The following is a 22132-nucleotide window of genomic DNA, read 5'->3' on the forward strand; positions in this document are numbered from 1 at the left end:
ATTTCATTGGGAAAACCAAGGAAAGGTCAGCATCTGTTCCTTCCCTGTGTAGATATCCCTTCTCTCTAAAGTTCTGAATCGTGTTACATGCCTGTGCACACCCAGAGAGCTCCTATCAACACTGCTGGACCTAGAAGCCACCTCACCTCTACCTTGAGCACACTCCTCTCCTTCCAACTATGCTAGGAACTGCTTCAGAAATTTGCATGCGCCTTTTCATTCCAGAAGAACTCTAATTTTTCTGATTATTAAAGCAACACACCCTTTCTGAATTTGGAGAATTCAGAAAGTTACAAGGGAGCAAGAGAGAGAGAATATGAATGAATCACTGATATTTCCACCTTTCAGATGTAACTACTCTATTATTCTGGTGTATTTACTCTAAAAGCTTTCTTTTCAGTATCTCCCTGACTAGTTCTCCTCATCAGTCCCTGTCTTGCACTTCTAGTGTCACCGCTTATAGAACTGATTAAGAGTTAAGTGGGTGAATATTTGAATTAGAAAAGATTTATACAAGGTAATATATATATGTATATATATATGCCTTAATTTTGAAAAAGAAAAAAATTTCACTTTGTGTAACTAAGTGTCAACAAAGGGCTTTTCTTTTATTTTTATTTATTTATTCATTCATTTGTTTGTTTGTTTGTTTGTTTTTATTATGGTGACCTTGGTTAACGAAGCTTTTTCTTTCTTATGACCCACTGTATGTGGTGGCAGTTTGTAGCAATAGAATGGTACCTATTAAGTACAGGAGTCCATCTGAGATAGCAGAGAATCCTCCTCCCTAACTCCTACCACATCTACTGTGTACAGCAATGACAAATATTGCTCTACATTGAGAATAATTATAAGTCACGCAGGCCTATGTACCTCAGCTTCCATGCAACAATCTGTTTGGGGTTCCAAACCACTTATTTACAAACTAGCTTACAGAAAATAAATGATATCTAGAAAGGAAACTGCCTATGTTTGGAACACTGGTAAGTCCTTGTGTAACATTGGTGAAGAGGAGGTAACAAGCCACTCCTAGTGAGGAAAGCAGTGTGGTTAATTTACATAGGATTATGTGGAAAAGCTAAGAGTTGGAAGAGTAAGAAAAGAGGACAATTAGTTTTTCCTCGTTCTTCTTTGTCTATTGAACTCATTTATCGAAACTCAGCTCCACGAGTACCTATTAACTGGTGAAATTTGAAAAAGATCTAGAGATCATTCCAGTGTCAATATGCTGGTTTTGATACTGTATTGTAGTCATGTAAGATGTTACTACCATTGGGGGAAGCTCGGTGAAGGGTACATGAGATCTCTTTGTACTATATTTGCTACTTCCCATGTGTATAAGTATTTCAAAAGAAAGAAAAAAAACCTCAGCTCCAGAACTTTCTATAACATGGAGTCTTGCCTGACAAACAGATTCTCATCACCTTGCAACTGCTTTGGCCTACTGGCACTTCATATAATTTCCTTACTGTGTCTTGTCTGTTCCCTGTGCTTATCACAGCATACATGTACATTTACATATGTATTGCATATACTTATATATGTTTACATGGTGACACAGGCTGTATAATATTGTCTTGTTCACTAGATATTTCATATGTATATATATTGTAAATCCCCAGCAAGACTGTAAGCTCTCTTTGTACTTTATGGCACTGCACCGCTAACTGCTTGGCACATAATAAATACTATTTAAGTGACTAAAAATGCAAGGAACATTAAAGAAAATAAAGAGATAGTAAAAACTTGACCAAGTTTTTTTTTATTAAAACAGACTATCATTTAGTGCCCAGAAAAATTTACTACTCTATGATTAGAGTTTAAAGGCTGTAGAAGACAGTACATCTGTCTCTAATCCTAGTTAGTACCATAAACAGGCAGATATCAACTGAGAAGCACAAAGGTTAGTCACAGGAATGCTGTTTTAACACTTGCCATAAAATATCTCTGCAAGTTCATTGAGGGAAATGCTGAAAAAGCACTTTGCTAACTCTGGAATCCACCCTTCCTCCAGGTAATCTTGTCTGAATCAGGGCCTGAACAAGTTTGTTTAAGCTGAAAATCTGGGCAAAAAAAGTAACAGGTAAATTTCAAACTTTATGAAAAAATGTGTACCTTCAAACCAATATGAGCAGTATATCCACATTAAAAAAATAGAGTATATTCTTCAGAAAGGTACCTGTCTACTTAAACTGCTATTTACAGGTTAAAATATATTGGTTGTAGCCTAGAAAGGACTATAATTTTAATCTAATTTGACCCTTTTATGATATAGAGCAATCTACAAAACATTTAGTGAAATAAAAAAGATCAGAATATGTGAATGGTATTCTAATTTTACCATTTATGTTTTTAAAATGAGAGAAGGAATTATATATATTTATATACTTTTATATTTTTACATATATTTATATATGCACACATACACATACATATATATACACATATATAATATGCACACATGTATGTGTGTGTTATTTTATATGCATGAAATCTCCCTGGATAGATACACATGAAGTAGGTGACAGTGGCTACCTCAGTGAAGAAAATTCGAGGACCAGCAGATGGGTTGGGAAGAAGAAAGCTTCATTGTATACATTTTTTCTATTGTTTAAATATTACTAGATTCATGTATTACCTTTAGAAATGTTTTTTATCTTATAAAATAAAACCGATAAAGAAAAACTACAAAAAACAAATTAATGTCTTAGTGAATTATTGTACAGTATGTGCTCTCTTAACTACCAACCAGGTCAAGAAATAAAACTTTGTCAGTTACCCAAAGCCTCTCACATGCTCCATCCCAATCATAGTCCTGTCTCCTCCTTCAAAGTAAACACTGTCTTGACATTTATACAAATCATTTCCTTCTACTAACTTAGCTTTGATAGCTTCCTTGCATTTCTTTATAATTTTATCAACCAAGTATGCATTCCTAGCCACTTTGGTTAGTCTTGCTCTTTTGAAGAAGAAAAAAAAAAGGTCTTTTATGTCTCTTGAAAGTACAGGTTCCCTCTCCTTTCTTTCCTTATACTTTTTCAATTGACTAACCCAGGCCATTTGGCCTATAGAGATTTCTCTCATTCTGGATTTCACTGACTGCACGCTTGCAGCATAGTTCAACATGTCCTTTCTATCACTTTTTCTGAAAACTGACAGCTGAATTGAGAGATCTGATCAGACCCTTTGGCAAGATCTAGGTGGTGGTGTGTTCTTTCATCAGATGACACGTAATGTCTCATTTTTGTTCTTCATTGTCAGCAGCATTTCATGTTCAATTCCTAGATTCATTAATTTATTGGGGGTTGAAATATGGTAATGTTCCAATCCTATTATTTCATTTCTGTAGCTGAAATAATTTTATAAGAAGAATCTTTCACTCTAGCCTTCAGTTACCCAATGCTACCATTCATATAGGAAAAGCTTGATACTTTCCTTTCATTACTCCACTTTTCAAGGTAATGTATGGTTCTCTCTCATCCTCAAAAGAAGACCAACCATTTTATTTGATGATAAGAATTTTTTTTAAATTGTGAACTCAAAGATTTAAGCATATCTGATGGGTTTCAGACTGTGGAAGCCAGAGTCCAAAATGGACTCAAATGATCCCTGCTTCCTGGAATTCACATTCCTGTATAGTCCTCTTCCAGATTGTTCAAGGGTTGGCCTGTGTAATGAATAAATTACAGCAAAAGTGACAGTATGTCACTTCGGAGATTAGGTTATAAACGTCTGCAGCTTCCAGCTTTAGTGCTTACTGACTGGACTGCTCTCACTGTTTCTCTGCACTCACTCTGGGGGAAGCCATGTTGTAAGTGGCCCTACAGTGAGGCCCACATGGTTAAGAATGAAAGCCTCCTGGTTAGACCATTTTGCTACCTCTGATTTTAATTTCTGGCTGTTGGAAACCTGTAATCCTACATTTTTTATACTAGCCTGGGTTCTACAAAAATTATGACCTTAAAAAAATCAAGACAAGATGTAGAATTTTTCATGACGTAAGGCAGCAAATATAATTTAACATCTTAGAGGGCCTCACTGGCCAGTGGATTATGTAGAATACACTGCCAGTCTTTTGTCTTCTGTTCACCATGGCTTCTTCTGATGTCCAGGTGAAAGAACTGGAAAAGAGTGCCTCAGGACAGGCTTTTGAGCTGATTCTCAGCCCTAGATCAAAAGAATCTGTCCCAAATCCCCTCCTTCCCCTCTAAAGAAAGATCTTTCCCTGGAAGAATTCAGAAGAAATTAGGAGCTTCAGAAGAAAGACGCAAATGCCATGAAGCTGAGGTCTTGAAACAGCTTGCTGAGAAACGAGAGCACAAGAAAAAAGTGCTTCAGAAAGCAATCAAAGAAAACGACTTCAGTAAAATGGCAGACGAGAAACTGACCCACAAAATGGAAGCCAACAAAGAGAACCGAGAGGCACAAATGGCTACCAAACTGGAGCATTTGCGAGAGAAGGACAAGCACATTGAAGAAGTATGGAAAAACAAAGAATCCAAAGATCCTGCTGATGCGACTGAAGCTGACTTCCTTGTTCTGAGAACTGACTTTCTCCCCCTCCCCTTCCTAAATAGCCAAAGACTTTACTGGTCAGTGTCATTTTATTTTTACCCTCCTGACAATTATTCTAGAAACAGATATAGAACTATAGGTAGACCCAGACTTTATGATGTCGTTTTAGGGGTAAAAGGAAGAAACTAAAAGTGCTTTACTCTTTTTCTAAAGTGTTGAAGTCTCTAATGTAGCTATTTTTTCTTGTTGCATCTTTTCTACTTCAGTACACTTGGTGGAGTACTGGGTCAATGACTAGTACTATCTTGGCTTTGTGAAAACATGTTTGTGAAAAGAGTATGTAGTGGCTTCTTTCAGATTGTTAGATGCTGAATACCTGTTCATTTTTAAATCCCAATTCTGTCCCAATCTTACCAGATGCTACTGTACTTGAATGGTTAATGAAACTGTAGTGCTGTTGGTACCAAAAAAAAATTAAAGCCTCCTGCCAAGAGCCATGTAAGTTTCCAAGGGGATCTTCCATGCTCAGATTCAAATGAACATATCCTGGTGAACAGCCTGACTGCAATCGCATCAAGGACCCTGAAACAGAACTACCAGTTAAGCTGCTCTTGGATTCCTGACTCTCAGAAAATGTGTGTTATAATAAACGTGTCTGGCTTTAAGCAAACCTTAGAAGCAATTTGTTACACAGCAATAGATAACTAATTTACAACCCATTACAGTTCTTATTGAAACTCAATTTGTCCCATATTTGGTCAGTGAGAGCCTCCTTAAATTGTCTCCTGAGATATTTGAGATAATTTTAGTAGTCTTTAATAGTTTCTTTGCTATTTAATATGAGAAGCTGTAGCACAGTTTTCTTAAATAATTTCCTGCTCAAAAACTAGAGGTAGCTATTTCTCCAAGAAGGCCTTGTTTATTCTATTGAAAGTGGTCTTGAGAAAGACCGCAGTTTGGGTGCTTCATTGGTCATTGTTTCTAGGGCTTTTCAGCAGAAGTTAAACTATCTTGTGAGTTCATACTTAAATTTTCAATTCAAATTCAGGATTAAATAGTTTTATTTAACTTCTTTTACATTAAATCTGATTTTTTTCAACTATATGAAGAATCCTGGTTCTCAAGGACAGAGGCAATTAACCAGCATTAATTAGTCATTTGCTTTATCCCACATAAATACTCAGCAGTCTCAGAAAACTATTCCATTACTACCCACAATCATTATGATTTCTGAATCATTTGAAAAACTTTTGCACATACTACCATAATTCTCCCCCTTTTAAAATAGTTGTACCACATCTATATTCTCAGATCATGTAGTCATTACATACTATACACTTTCCCTTTTTGATACTCATTTAGTGTTACTTCTACAAGTAACCATACAGGGGGAAGTAAGGTAAGGAAATAAGAGCAATAAGACTGAGTAAGCAGAGAATTAGTTATAGAGGACTTGACGGCCTTATAAAGGAATCTTAATTTTATTGTTTAGGCAGCAGGAAAATTCTGGAGTATTTTGAGTCAGGGACTGAATAGACTTTTCTGTTATGTAGCACATCAAATCTCCCACCAAATACTGCTCAGGATAACAGTTTTTTTTCCAGTCCTATGGAGGCTGACCTTGCCCAAGATAATTTATCGAATTCCTACTGCAACCCCTTTCTCTTTGCTGGCATCCCCACTTGCAGCCTTTTCTCCTTTCACTTTTTCCACTTCTTCAGCTTCATAAACAGACCTCATCCCATCAGAGTTTGAGTTAGGTATGTTCCCCAGGTATCCTATGATTACCTCTATCACATTAATTGATTATTAGTTCATTCATCAAATGCTTTGTGATGCCCTACTGTCTACTAGGCACTCTGCTAAAGATTAAGCCCATAATGATGAGCAAAAACAGAACCAACCCGCCCTTATGTGGCCTAGAGACGGAGAGAGAAGCTATCATATTCTGGTATCCTATTTTTCACTGTAGTATTTATTGCACTGAATTTCAACAGAGCTCAGAGTGTTCAGCACTTTGTAGATGTTCAATAAATGTTTATTTATTGATTGAATGAATGTGTAGATGCTTGAAGAGTTCTGCTCATAAAACCACAAAAATTATCATCAGTCCTGGAGTGATAATGGAAATCCCCTCCTTTCTCAGAACTGCTGATCACATTAAAACATAAACTCTGGGTCACAGGTCGGCAAACGGTTTCTGTGAAGTGCTAGCTGGTAAATGTGTTAGGCTTTATAAGCCATATGGTGTCTTTCACAACTTATTCAGCTTTGCCACTGTAATGCAAAGCAGTTGTAGACAACACGTAAACTAATGTTCCAATAAAATTCATTTATAAAAATAGGCAGAGGGCTGGATTTGGCCTACAGGCCCTAATTTGCCAACCTGTGCTGTAGATGCTGCGACTGCTTCATGTCTGGTCCATAGTCTATTCTTTAGTCAGGTAAATTTAGTTGCTACATCCAACAAATGAGTTTACTTTTAAACTCATGTCTGATATCTATCAAATACCAGTTGTAGAATTTGAAAGAGTATGTAATTTGAAACCCATCAAACCTGTTTCACTCATTGGTTGGTTTTTGGAAAGTTACTTTAGCTTTTTTTTTTTTTTTTTTGAACCTCTATTTCCTCACCGTAAATAATGAAGTTTGTGCTTTTTAATCCTAACTATGAAGATCAGTGAGAAATGTATATTGAGAACTAAACATGATGCCCAGCACACAGTAGATGGTTCTCAAATATACCCCCAGTCATATTCTTTTCCTCCTTTAAATCAAATCATCAGATATTTATTGAGGGTCTACTATATCCAAGGCACAATTTCAGTTCCTTTAAAACTATTCTAAACCCTCCCTGATATCTCTCTTGGCTACTGGTTCTCAAACTTGGCTATAACATGGTATACCTGGGAGTGTAAAGGTACTGATACTTGGGTTTCAAGTGTTATAAAGAATGGCCTGAGCATCAGAATTATCTCCAGATAATTTCAATATGAAACAAATTTGAGAGTCATTATTCTAGACTAGGATTCTGGCTTCGATCAATTCATAAGCCTCTTCTATCTTTCCATCTATCTCCTCTTTAACTGTTAGTACCGATGGGCACATCCTTATAGAACTAGAGTTAATTGAGTTCTCGTATCTGTTACTAATATTTGTATATATTTGTCTTAAGGAGAGTGGAAAAAAAGAGAATGAAATAACCATCTACCTTTACATTTGACATTTGTTGTTTATCTGGCATTCATTTCCCTTTCTTATGGCAACAGCATTGATTTTTATTTGGGGATCTACCTCTCCCCCAATCTCAGTCCACTTGGCCTGCTTGAGGCTTTCTCACTGGCCCTAGAAGCTCGTGAAACCAGTACACAGACTCTTCTGGCTACAATTAGTGTTGGTCCACTCTGAGTAAGTATCATAATTTAGTTTTCTAGGATTCCTGAAAGACACACTTTTTTTTCTGCTGGATTGGAATCTAAAAAAATATGATTCTAGGAGGTTCTGGCAGCTATTTTATAACCTCAAAGAGAAAGCCTGTCTGAAAACATAATAAGAGAAAAGGAGAGAGGGAGAGAGGAGGAGGGAAAGGGATAGGGAGAGGGAGAGGGAGAGGGAGAAATCAATTGGAGCCACAGTGTCTAGCTAGGTGCACCATTAAACTGCTATGTGAACCAATAAATTCCCTTTGCTTTTGCTTCTGCCAATTTTACTCAGGTGATCTGTCACTGGCAACCAGAAGAATCCCAAACTAATACAGCCTCCTCTCATTCTCCTTGGAACAAAATCCGATCACCTGTATATACAGAGAATATATCATTCGTTCAACAAACAGGTACTGAGTGCCTATTGTACACAATGCTTGCCCTAGAAGAAGGAATTATAGTGGTACATCATCATTAATAACTGCACAAATGTTTGTGAAAAAATGCCCAGCAACAAAACCATCCCCCTACTGTGTATGAACTCCTGTACAAGTGTGGAGGACAGAAAGGATCATAAGCCAGGGTCTATATTCACCAAGATTTGCCACTAAACTGAAACAATGGTATACACATAAAGAGATAAGCAGAAATCCGGAATGTAAAGATGTATGGATTCCTGAAGATGGACATCAAACCCAAAATAAGATGCCTAGGCAAAAAAATCTTAAGTGAGCACAGGCACCATAACATTTTCATTTTCCTTTGAACCGAAATTAGCTAGGAAACGGAGGGAAAATGTTACAAAAAGTAGGAAAGAAGAGATAACATGAAGGAAGGAGAGATTAGCAGCTTTGAGAGTTGATCTAAATAATTATTTTAATTAAAAAATAAGGTATTTTGTGAATCTTATCTGCTTACATATTAACCATGCTAATCTTAAAAAATGTAAAGATTACAGAAATCCCTTCCTTCCTTCCTTCCTTCATTCAATACCATTTATTGCATGCCTGTTGCGTGCTAGACACTATTATATACACTGAGGTTTTAGTAGTAAATAAAACAACAACCCTCCCAGTTACATTCTCGTGTCTACAAAGTGAAAAGTAAACTTTCTCATTCAGCCCCCCAAAATGGCCACTCTAAATGGTTTGGTGAATATTCTTACAGACATTGTAAATGTAGATACTGGTATTTATTTGTTTTTACAAAACAATAAGAATACAGTATACTATTTTTTGAAACTTGCTTTAATTTAGTAATATAAGTTGGGCTAGTTTCATGTTAATAAATCTAGATTCACCTCATTCTTTTTTATGAGATATAACATATTCCATTGTATTTAACCACTATTCTGTTCATTAGTATTAGATTGTTTCTAGATTTTCGCAATGACAAGCAATGTTGTTGTAAAATATGTGTTGTCATTTCTGTAATTTATCAAACCTTCAGAAGAAAGTGTTAAAGTACTCCAAAATAGGAAAGTATGATCTATGGTGAAAAAGACTGAATTAAATTCCCTTCAGGTAAAAACCCTATTGTCTACTTCCTTTTTGATTCATCATTGACTTATTGAGTACCTAATAAGATTTTATACAAAGGACTAGAAAATATCTTCTAAAATCTATAAATGCAAATGCAGACTAAAAACCATATAAATAATCAATAGTTATTTCCATAAAATCTCCTATGTACCTAGGTCTCTTCTAGGCTCAAAGAAGAGAAATCTGTATTATTCCTGAAATAAAAGATCACCATAACCGAAATGCGCAAGAACAGAGTCAGTACTCTTCTAATGAAAGTCCTTCTATTATACCCAAATATCATTTTCCTTTTCAGGAAAGATAATAATTAAAATATTGAGAGTGGCTTCATTTCTAAAACTGTTATGACTACTTCAAAAAGACTTCAAGAAACAACAACAAAAAAATCATCTTGCTAAATAGAAACACAGCCATAAAATATTTCTATTAGAACCAGAATTATTTGACTTTTGAAGTATATCGCTATATGTTCCATCCAGTTCTTACCTTGCTATTTCCAATCAAAATTATTTATGTCTTTTCATTCACATAAAATTGTCTCTATTTACTAAACAGTCCAATGTTCCACTAATGCAAAAAGACATTTCAATAAAAGTTCAATTAACTAAACAAACTATTTAATTAAAATTTTTTTTCAGGAGGAAACTAGCAAATTTTTTTTTGGTATGCATGGTTAATTGCATGTTTTAATTTCTTGGTTTTGGCCTGTGATCACTTAAAAACAATCATCAAGCAAATCTAAGTGGTTAACTGTAATTGCAAGGTTAAGCCTTTTGCATTTTATGGTGTATAAAATCTAGCATAAGAGAAAATAAACACAAGAATGACAAAAAGGTTCATTCACTTACCCTCTTCATAACCACAGCCAGGGTAAACTTCACTCAGCCTTAGGCCATTGAATTTTATCCTGAAGTTTCCATTTACTGCATAATCAGATAAACCCTAGTTTGTGAGAGCAACTAATGGAAATAGTGCCGTAAAAAGAATTGCCAAACAAATTTCCACGTGCTTAACCTAAAAGGAGGAAATTGCAACATGAGCTTAGTAAAAAGTTTCTAGTTGTTTTTAAACCAGAGAGTGTGATTGCACTTTTAGCAGGACCTTGTGACTAAGATTGCCTAGTTGGGAAATGATTAACACTCCTTTCGTCATCATCTGCTCGAGCTCTCCAGCTGCAGGAAATCTGCTGAAGGAACTTTATCAATCCTGAGCATGTGTGTTGTGAATACAACTGTCCTCCTGAGCTGGGGTTTAGTGTGCTGAACTCAACTTCAGTGTTAGGTTATTCTAAGTAAAAATGTATTCAGAACCTCTGCCAACTTCATTAGTGGTTATTTTTACTGAACTACTGTTATACAAGTTTTTATTTTTACTTTTTGTTTCTATGCCCCACCTTAAAAGATAGATCATCACTTAGACCCTTTTTCTTAAAATTCCAAAGTTTTATAAGTAACATTACCAGTATTTTTGTATCTTCAGCCTTGTTCTCTTCCCAACTATGCTTGCATCTAAAAACGTCAGTGTCTTTTTGAACTGCCAGTTCTCACTTTTTTGGGAACCAGGGACATGGAAAAAGGGGGAACTAATTAATAGGCGTACATAACTTGGAGGCACTAGAAAGTCATCAAAAGATTTTCTCTTTAAATGATTGGTATTAATAGCAACTACTACATGATCATTTCTTCATAAATGCTTCTAAAATAAAAGAAAAAATCTCATCCAGCTATGAGAAAGAAAAGATAGAGATTTACTTAGATAAATTTCTGTGTTATCTTTCTTGTAAATAGGAGCCTGCAATATTATTATAAATGCATGGCTTCTCTTAGATAGAATTCCATTCCACCAACAGGGCAAAGTCGACTGTGCATTTCCGGTTAAATGGCTGAGGAAAGTCAAAACTGGGTCTCTAATACACTGCTGAATAGCTTTAGAAATAGTTGTCTGTTGTGTTTATTATGCCATATACTTTACTTTCCTCATAGCCCTTAGATTGCTGATTTGGAAGCAGATTGACAACTCAGAGTTCTTTGGCAATTTACACAAATTGCCAAATTTGTTTTAGGAATTCAGTTGTATCTCCTTCCTCCCCCCACAGTCACCAACAAAATTAAAAAGTTTGAACTGTTTCAATTCTGTAGTGCAAAATGATTCTAAATAAATTTAATTAGTTTCTTCTTCCGCCCATATGTTGCTTTTGTCACCTGAATTTCACAAGCACTCAGTGAGTTTCAAGTATTCTTTGCTTGACTAACAATGGTTAGCACTTTAGAGTCCTCACTACTACACACTCACTTCCTTTTGTTGGGCTACAACAAATAATTAGGAAGTTGGAGAAGAATCACACACACACACACACACACACGCATACACACATATACACACACACACGCACAAGCTTTAAGTCACCTTCATTGTTTATCATAATAGGGCCTGGCACATAGTAAGCAATGAATAATCATTTACCATGATTATTCAGTTGTCCCAAAGGATGGTGTCTACAAGCATATGAAAAAAGCAAAAAAAAACAAAAAAAACAAAAAACCTTCCAGAACTAAGGTTCTTAACCTAGATTTTAAGGAAAACGGGTTCTATGAACACCCTAAATTGTATGTAAAATTTACGACTGTGCACTTTTCTGAGGAAAACGCTGTTATTATAATTCATCAGATCATTAACTGAATAGTTCAAGGACACATGCAAAAAAAGGCAAGACCTATCACCCTAGAAAGGTATTAAAGAATATTCAGCCTCCTGGAGTGGGCTTGTGAAATACTCTAGAAATGGACTGAAACTTTCAAGAAAGGATTATATTACCTCCATAATATGGCAAAGCTCAATATTAACTATTTTGAGTAACATACAATGTCACTACCTCTGTTTTTTGTAACTATTATGAGGTTACTATCATTATATCATAATAAACAGAAATGAACAATTATGGTGCATGTTCAACTGAGTCACAGTCAGTTAATGATATCCAAACTCATGGATTCATGGTGTTATGAGATGATTAGACATAAATGATAAGAAAATGCAAGTGCCTGAAACCAGCACGACTTTTACATGGTCAAATCAAACATGTTAATTATGTTATCTAGGTTAACTGTGTAACGTTAATAATTTTTATCCTTGAAAGTTGCTCAAGCATTCTCACCACACACACCCAAAAGAGTTACCTAGGTTAAGTATGTGATGGATTTGTTAACTAGCTTCATCTTGGTGACCATTCTATATATGTGTGTGTGTGTGTGTGTATATATATGTATATATATATGTGTATATATATATGTATATATATGTGTGTGTGTATATATATGTATATATGTATATATATACACACACACACATTTATAGATGTATAGTTACACATTTATATATATATATATTAAATCATCATGTTGTATACTTTAAATATATAAATTATATTTGCCAATTATTCCTCCATACAGTTAAATAAACACAGTGCTTGAAATATAGACCCATAATTCTTTGATTCTAACTCAGTTGTACTTCAATAGTAAAATGGATAAATCATGGTAAATTCATACAGTGGAATTCTGTGAAGCCATGAAAATGAACAGCAACATGTAATAGTATAGATAAATCTCACTAACATAACAATGAGTCAAAGAAGCCAAAACAGAAGGAAATTTTATATATATATTTGTGTGTGTGTGTGTGTGTGTGTGTGTGTATTTAGCAACAGGAAAAAACAAATCTAGAGTGACAGAGGTCAGAATATTAGATACCTTTTGTGGTGAAAGTGTTGCAGGATACTCGGACAGAGATGGGACACCGAGGCAATAAGCAGGAAGTAGCATGTATTGGTGCCTGCACTGGCTCAGCGGATTTACATCCAAAGGCTGAGCCCCAGTCACAGCAGGGCTTTCCTTTTTATATACATCTTACACTTCCTCATAGTAAAGTGTATTTTGATTGGTTGGCGGACCGTAGGGGAGTGACTGACCAGGGCCGGTGGTCTGTGCCACATGAGCTGTGACACTGAAAAGTCCCTTACCTATTATGGGAAGGGATGTGAACAACCTTCAATCATTGGTTAGCTCAGCCTCCACTACTACAGAAGGAGATTGACTAGGAATATCTACAAAGTAGGTATCTGAGGTGCTGATTGTTTTATTTCTTGATCTGAGTAGTACTTACATAGGTGTGTTCACTGTGTAAAAATTCACTGAGTTATACACTCATGTGTGTACTTCCTGTTTGTATGTTATATTTCGATAAAAACATTTCTTTAAAAAAAAAGAAAATGGTCTTTACATTAGAAAACACAAAGCACAAATGAAGGTACAGAAATTAACTAAAATTTTGTATAATAAATGTCTAGACCACCAGTCTTCTCTTTACTTGATGATCAGAATGCAGTTAGTCAGGGCTACCCTTCCAGAGAGGAGGTTAGAAGATTCTTTGGAAACCAATAAGTTGGAATAAAAGACCTAAAGAACTAATATTAAGAGTTCCCCAAAACAAGCCCTACCCAGGCCACTATATAACGAATTCTTCAGTTGAGAAGCCTCAGGGGAATGCACAGAGCATCTAACTAGCTTTTTGTATGTAAATCTTAAATGTGAGCAAATAGCCAAGGGCTACTGAATATTAAAAACAAACAAACAAACATTTAGAAGAAGTAAACAAGAAAAAGGAGAAAAAATTTCAAAAAATAAATCATTCCTATCCTTAGAGAATTAGGAAAATTTTACATCCATGTAAAGTCTAGGATTGTTTTACTAAGGAGAATATTCTGAGAACGAACAAAAATTCTTAAAAACTAAAAATGTGGTAACAGAATTAAAAAGAAAACTCATTAGGATGGTTGGAAGATAAAGTTAAAAGAAAATATTCCAGAAAGTAGAACAAAAAGACAATAATGGAAAAAATAAGATGGAAAGCTAAGAAAATTAGTAAACCAGCCCAAGAAACCTAAACCAGAAAAAAAACAAAGTCAAGAATAACCAAATAATAGATTCCCAAAAACTTCCTGAATACAAGATTAAATGAGCCCATTGAGAACACCGCACAAAGGATGAAAAGAGTCAAATTATTCTGAAATTCTAGAACAGTGGCAAAAAATAAAAGCTCCTACAAGCTTTCAAGAGAAAAATATATAAAAGATGAAGAATCACAAGAGATTGGTTATCTCAACAGCAATATTGGAAGCTAGAAGACAATGGTCTAATGGTTCAAAATTTTGAGGGAAAATTATTTCTGATCTCAAATACCAAATTCAGCTAAACTGTAAAATGTGAAGTTAAAGATATTTTCAGGAGTTGAAGATGACAAAATGTTTTCTCCATCTTCTACTTCTTAAGAAGCTACTGTAGGATTGGCTCCATGAAAACAAAGGGATAAACCAAGACTAGGAAAGTATGGTATTCAGGAAACAAGAGATCCAATACAAGGAAGAGTGAAGAGAACCCACAGGATAGCAGTGAAAGGAAAGCCCAAAATGAGATCTCTGTAGCCGGCCCAGGAAGCAGCTAGATAGAACTGAGGAGGCTAGAGAAGGTGGGGGAAATTTCTTCAAGAAGTTGTAAATGATAAAATATCTAAGACATATTGAGATTAATTTGCAAATTTGGGGAGAGTTTGGGTTTAAAATACTAGTAAATACATAAAAAAATGGATCAAGTAATAAAAAGAAATTAGTTCCAAGAAAAGAATAATCATAGTATATTATATTTTCCTTTTCTGTGCAGATAAGGAAAAGTAATCATAGTATATTACATAACTCGCCTGTGATAGCATTTATATAGTCATAATACCATAAATCCTAAATATTGAACTAACCAAGGTTATAATATTTCTATATGGGGAAATGGGTTTATATGTGTAGTAGGGTTGTAAAAGAGAGTTAAATCCTCAGCTTCCATGTGAAGTGTCAAAACATAATACCTAAAGCCAACCAAGAAATAACAATTAAAGTATGGTATTTTGGGATATGTAGGTATAAAACAAAATAATTAGTTGAAAGCAGTGTCCTCTGAGGAGAGTAAAATGGGTGGGGAGCCTTGTGAAAGTATTTTACATTTAAAAACATACATGTTTTGACAAAAATCAAAGCTGACTTTTAAAAAGACAAATTCGATAGATAATTTTTTTGAAGTATGGTAGCTATCGAGAATCAAATTTGTAGACTTTGAAATATTAATTAGAAGAAATATCTCACAACGCAGAGAGAAAGAAATGAAAATCATAAAAGAAAAGATGGATGAGTGATTCTGAAGATAGATCTGAGCCCTAATCTATAAACAAGATAAGAGAGAGACGATGAATATGTGAATATATAAAAGTTAGATTATTTTAAATATACAAATTTTTCTGAGTTGATGAAAAACTAGGGTCTGACATTGAAAGGATTCACCGAATTCAGGCAAGATGAACACAAAAAAATTCATTTATTTATTCAGCCCATAGTTATCAATTGCCTATTAGTGTCGGCATTCTTCTGGACTCTAGATATACAGGTAAAGAGAGTAGAAAAGGTCTGAATTTGGCTATAAATAATGGAAAATTTAACAATGGCCTAAATAAGGAAAGAATTTATTTGATGTGCATTAGAAGTGGGGCAGCTGAACTACAAGGCTGGTGCAACTGTTAAGGACCTTAGAAACCATGCTCTTTCAATCTTTTGCTCTGCTATCTTTAGCATGCAATCTTTGACTTCATGGTTACAAGATGGCTGTTATGCAGCCACACAAGACACGTGATCAAATAAATTAATTAACAAAGGGTAAAATTTAAGAGCATCCCCAATAACATATCTATTTGAGTTTTCTAGGTATAAAAAAATTTTTACTCTACATAGATAATTTTCTCTTTTCTTCTCAGTGTTTAACTGATTCTATTAGTTTCTTAAGCATTAGCGAGAACCTCCAGAAAAGTTTTGAAATAATATAGTGATAAAGGACATTTTTCATTATTCTTAATTTTTCTAAGAATTAAGTAATTCACTGTTTTTATCATTTTCTTATTGTATTTGTAGGAATGCCAAAATAATTTTAAATAATAATGATGATAATATACTTTTTTATATTATTTTTGATTTTACTAAAAAATGCTTCAACATTTTTATCATTCAGCATGATATTTGTCCCTTTTAAGCAGTTTTCTTTTATTTGGATTTTGCTTAGAATAATGCCTAAAAGGTTCTAAGAGGAAAAAGTGACAAGAATATTACTGAATATTATACTCAGTCAAGCTTTGTTCAAATGTAAAGGCAACAGGCAGACTATGTGAGAACTTAAGGATTATAGGAATTGAGCACTCTTCTAGAAAAAAGTCCTCAATTATGAATTCTAGAATTCAAATGAAAGGAGGAAGTCTTGGTAAAGCACTATGGCATCAATAATTGCCATAGTAGAGCAATATCTACAAATTCTGAGGGAAAGACATTTTATACCAGCTAAAGAATTTTACACCAGCCAAGATGTAATACAAGCATAAAATTATGGCACAGGTGCTCGTGAACAAGCAAGGCAACACATATAAAAATGAACTTTTAAAAACGATGCAACAACAAAATCAGCCAACCAGGAAATTTAATCCTCTAGAATAGATGGATATGGTAAAAAAAAAAAAAAATATATATATATATATATATATACACACACACACATATATATATATATATATATATATATATATATACACTTAATACATTTACACATAGAACTAAAAGTAAATAAATATGGGAATTATGATTACAGAGGAAAGATAATTTTTTAAATTGACAGTATATTAATTGAATATTTATATTAATTGAAATATATTTATATTTTTATAAATATATTAATATATTTATATAAATATATTTATATTAATTGAAATATATTTATATTAATTGAAAATTAATATAAATAGCAACATGAAAGGGAAATAGAAGTATAAGAATGTTCATTTCCTTGTCTTTTAATAAAGAAAATCATTCAATATTATCTAAAATTGAAACATCTAGGTCATGTAGTGTTTATGATCTTTCCTTTTTAACTTTTGAGAACATTTTATTAGCTAAAATATTTAGTGGTGAGGAAACATTTATCTAAGGTTTAGCAATTTCTTCTATTTTACTTGTATTTCTTCTATAAATTCAAATAAAATTGCATGTAATACCTTCTAAAACTACTTCCATTTATATTTCCTCTATCCACCTGTGTATTTTCATACACCCATGCCCCTATCCATCAAGAGGTGCTAGAAATGACACTCACTTAGTGTTATCAAATGATAGTGGTGGCATTTTTTACATTCTTCTTTGTATTTATCTGCATTGCTTGAATTTTTATGAGTATGCTTCTTTTTAATAAAGTCAAAGCCATTATATTTAAAAATATTTGGAAATTTCAAGCTCACAGAAAGGTCACAAAAGAAGAGCATGTTAAAACAATTCAAAAATGTTCTAAAAACAATATGTAATAAAAGGCTATTAAAAGAGACAAAGAAGAACTCAGTAAACCCACTTCTGGGTATTTATCCGAAGAAACTTAAAACACTACTTCAAAGGACATTATCCACAATAGCCAATACATAGAGGCAATCTGGGTGTCCGCCAATAGATGAACAGATAAAGAAGAGGTGGTACATACATACAATGGAATATTACTCAGCCATAAAAAAAATGAAATCTTGCCATCTTCAACAACATGGATGGACCTAGAGGATATTGTGCTGAGTGGAGTAAGTCAGACAGAGAAAGACAAATGCCATAAGATTTCACTTACATGTGGAATCTAAAGAATAAAATAAATAAACACAACAGAAATAAACTCAGATACAGAGAACATTTTGATGATTGCCAGATGAGAGTGGGGCTGGGGGTACAAGTAAAGTGGGCCAAGGGATTAAGAAGTACAAATTGGTAGTTACAAAATGGTCATGGGGATGTAAAGTATAGCATAAGGAATATAGTCAACAATATTGTAATAACTATGTGTGGTGTCAGAAGGTTACTAGATTTATCAGGGTGATCACATTGTGTTGTACACCTGAAACTAATATAGTATTGTATGCCAACTGTAATTGAAAAATTAAAAAATTATTAGAAAAACAAACAAAAAATAATGTACAATAGATAAAAAACAAGCTAGAACACTACCATGGTTTGTCTTTGGGAACAGGGTTTACATTTTTCTATATCTCTTTCACGTCTTCATGAATTTAAAAAAATGGGCACATATTACTTATAAATTGGAAAAAGAATATAAAGTATTTTTAAAATTAATTGATAGATTTAGTTATGTATACATAGAGTCATGTACTAGTTAACAGTTTTTACTGCAAGGTTTTACAGCTGCTTATTTAACAGTGGAACACAGTAACAAAATGATGTAAAGCTTAGGGTTGCAATGCTATTAGACATTATTGAACACACTCACACTTTTGCACCTGCAATTTTATAAGCTCAAGTTAAAGAACCTAGCATATTAATAAAAATATAAATATTGTCTTTAAATTTTAATAAGTATTATAGAATTATGTAATGATGCACTTTGTAATTATGATAATTACCATCTCTCATCTAATGGGCAAGCCAACATATTTTAAAGAATTAATTTAAAATATTGAGCTATTTATACAGACAGCAATACTATTTTAAAATTTTCAAGTGTTCAAAAGACTCGTTAAGCCTTAGAAATACTCAAAGAAAATATACAGGAGTAGTAATGACTACAACATCATTCTACCTTGGACTAAAAGTCAAAACCAAAACGATACAGACAAAATTTAGAATTAGCTTATTTTAAGAACAAAAGAATAATGTCTGTATCTATTCAGTTTATTCTAGTAGCTGAGAGAGGAATATCTATTTTTATCTTTTATATATTATCTTTTTAATATATTGTTAGGTATATTTGTATCTTTTAGATGATTTTTGTGTTTATGTTCATGAAGGGTATTGATCTGTGGATTTATTTCTTGTAATATATTTGTCTGGTTTTGTTTTCCAGATAATGCCAGCCTTGTAAAATGAATTGGAAAGTGTTCTCTCTTTCATTTTTCTGAAAGATAATATATTATGTCTTCTTTAAATATCTGGTAGAATTCTCCAGTGAAACTATGTAACTCTGAAGATTTATTGTTGGAAGCTTTTAAACTATCAATTTCTATAATAGATAATACTATTCGGGTTATTTATTTCTTCTTTAATGAACCTTGGTAGTTTATGCCTTTGAAGAAATTAGTTCACTTCATTTAAGTTGTCAAACTTATAGGAATAAAATTGGTCATAATATCTGGAACATCAATGACGCAAATATATTATGCATTTTGATATTGTCCCATAGGTTATAAAAGTTATTTAAAATCTTTTTTCTCCTTGTTTTTCAGATTGGAGAATTTCTATTGATCTACAAGTCCACTGATTCTTTTCTCTGTCATCTCTATTCTGATACCTAGTGTATTTACTGAATCTTTTATTTCAGATATTATATTTTTCTCATCTAAAATTTTCATTTATTTTATTATAGTTTATATTTCTCTTCTGATTCTATATTTCATTAAATTCATCTTTATGGAGAATAGTTTTAATAGATGTTTTAAAATCTTTGATAATTTTCACATTTGTGTCACCTTGGAATTGGCATCTGTCAATTGTTTTCCCCTCGAAAACTGGTCACATTTTCGTGATTCTTTGCCTGTCGAGTATTTTGTACTGTCTCCTGAATATTATGTTGTGAGACTCTAGGTCTTGTTAAAATCCTCTAGATCAGTGGTTCCCAACCTTTTCGACACCAGAGACTGGTGCTCCTATGATAATCTAATGCCTGATGATCTGAGGTGGGACTGAGGTGGTGATGCTGGCGCTGGAGAGCAGCTGCAAGTACAGATGAAGCTTCTCTTGCTCATTACTCATCTCTTGCTGTACGACCCGGTTCCTAACAGGCCACAAAGCGGTACTGGTCCCTGGTCCAGGGATTGGGGATCCCTGCCCTAGAGAATATTCATTTTTTTTAAAGCAGGTACTCAGCACAATTTGGTTCAGACTATAAGTTCTGTCTCTTCTTCTATGGGCATGGTTCTAAGGTCAGTTTAGTTTTCAAAGCCTTGGTTTTGCTGCTTTGGGCCTGTCCCACATATGCATCTCTTAGACATTAGTTTGAGACTTGGGTGGAAGTTTATATTGTGGCTTAGTTCTCAAAGCCGTTGCTATATGGCTTGTAGTCTGTTGCATGCATACATAATGCAGGGATGAGCTCAGAACTAATGGCAATTTATATACAGAATTATGGGATCACTCACCCAGCTCTTTCATCTTCAGAATTCCCCTCTCTCTTGCTCAAAGCAGCTCCCTTTCCTGGTCTTCAGGAGAAAGGATAGGTTTCTTTCAGAGTTTGGGCTGCCCATACTGCCATTGCAGTTCTGCTGGGTGTTCACTTTTGGTTCAAAGCTTAGAGAGAGAGTAAGAAACAAAACCAGAAAACTTAATTCTACGTTGCTTTGTCAAGTTTGATTTCCATTCCCAATCTATTTCATTTAGTTTCCAGAGACCACAGGTGCATTTTAGCTCAAGCTTTTAGTTGTATTAGTAGGAGAGAGAGAGTTTAGTGAGCTTACTCCATCTTGATCAGCTCTGAAAGGCCTGTTTTCTCACTTATTTTAAAGCATTTTCCTATATCATTAAAACTCTTTAAATAACATTTTATGATTTCATTAGGTCCTATTATATATACTTTAATTATCCATTCATTCTCTTGAAAGCTATTTTTTATTTCTAATATTTACTATTACAAATAACACTGTGATGTGTAAATTTGCATCATTTTCTATTTCTTTAGGATATTTTAGATAATTACTAGTTTAAAGATTACAATAATGCTCTTAAAGCATATTGTCAAATCGCTTTTCAAAAAAGCTTTTTAAAAATAAAGCATTATATACAACTTTTACCAGTTTACATAAATAGTGTCTTATTTAAAATTTGGGTTCACAGTTGAGCAGAAATATTTATTTTCATGCTCATGTATATTTTTTCTTTTGTAAACTATATTTCCAAGTTTTCATTTATTAGAAAAAGTTTAATAAATTTGTTATGAATTATAAATATATAGAGAAGAAATTATATATGTATCTGTTCATTAGTGCAAAAGAAAACACCAGAACAACCCAAAAACTAATGAGACTATTTACTTACAAGGATAAGGGGAAGTGGAGAAAATAGGAATGAAAACAGGATAGAAGAATTAGGGGGAATGACACTTCCCTGGATTATACATTTTTATATAGTTCTGACTTATAGAATTATGTGAATGTTTTACAAACTTATAAAATTTAAAAAAAAGATGGAAAGTCAAAACCGAAATAGAAACAAAAAAATTAATCCAATTATACTACAAATAATATAACCAATCTAAAGGGAGGGATGGGAAAAAAACCTAAGTAACTTTGGAAGGCAATATTTTAATTGAATACCCAAAAGCTAAAGACAAAATGTCTACAGATATTTCATTTTAATAGCAAGTGTGCATTAGTAATTTCCAAACTATATTATGTATATTTGAGGATTAAGCAAATAAATAAATATATTGTGGTCCTGAAGTCGTTTTCTCACTGTTGGAGAAAAGTTACATGTAAGGAAAGAGGGGAAGGTAGAATTAATGCTGTGGTATTGGACTGGAAATGGAAGTATCAATATGAACTCAT

General features: G+C 33.6%; 1 protein-coding gene and 1 pseudogene across 6 annotated transcripts in view; one reads left to right on the forward strand and one right to left on the reverse strand.

Moving 5' to 3' along the window:
• TRPM6 (transient receptor potential cation channel subfamily M member 6) overlaps positions 1–21189 on the reverse strand; it is a 156385-nt gene extending 135196 nt beyond the window's left edge. For 2 of the 6 annotated variants that reach the window (XM_039842922.1, XM_039842834.1), the window contains exon 1: positions 10327–11491. Coding sequence is in view for 2 of the 6 variants with exons in the window: in XM_039842834.1 (XP_039698768.1) it covers positions 10327–10335 (9 nt within the window). In the remaining 4 variants the exon portion in view is untranslated. Of the gene's footprint in view, positions 1–10326; positions 11493–20731 lie in introns of those variants that run through there. The other 4 variants (XM_039842761.1, XM_039842540.1, XM_039842610.1 and 1 more) reach the window with 3 other exon arrangements.
• Positions 4077–4704, forward strand: LOC120603155 (stathmin-like; annotated as a pseudogene).
• Positions 21190–22132: the final 943 nt, after the last annotated feature.

This window comes from Pteropus medius, unplaced genomic scaffold (genome assembly GCF_902729225.1).
Source record: "Pteropus medius unplaced genomic scaffold, Ma_sr-lr_union100, whole genome shotgun sequence".
Lineage (NCBI taxonomy): Eukaryota > Metazoa > Chordata > Mammalia > Chiroptera > Pteropodidae > Pteropus > Pteropus medius.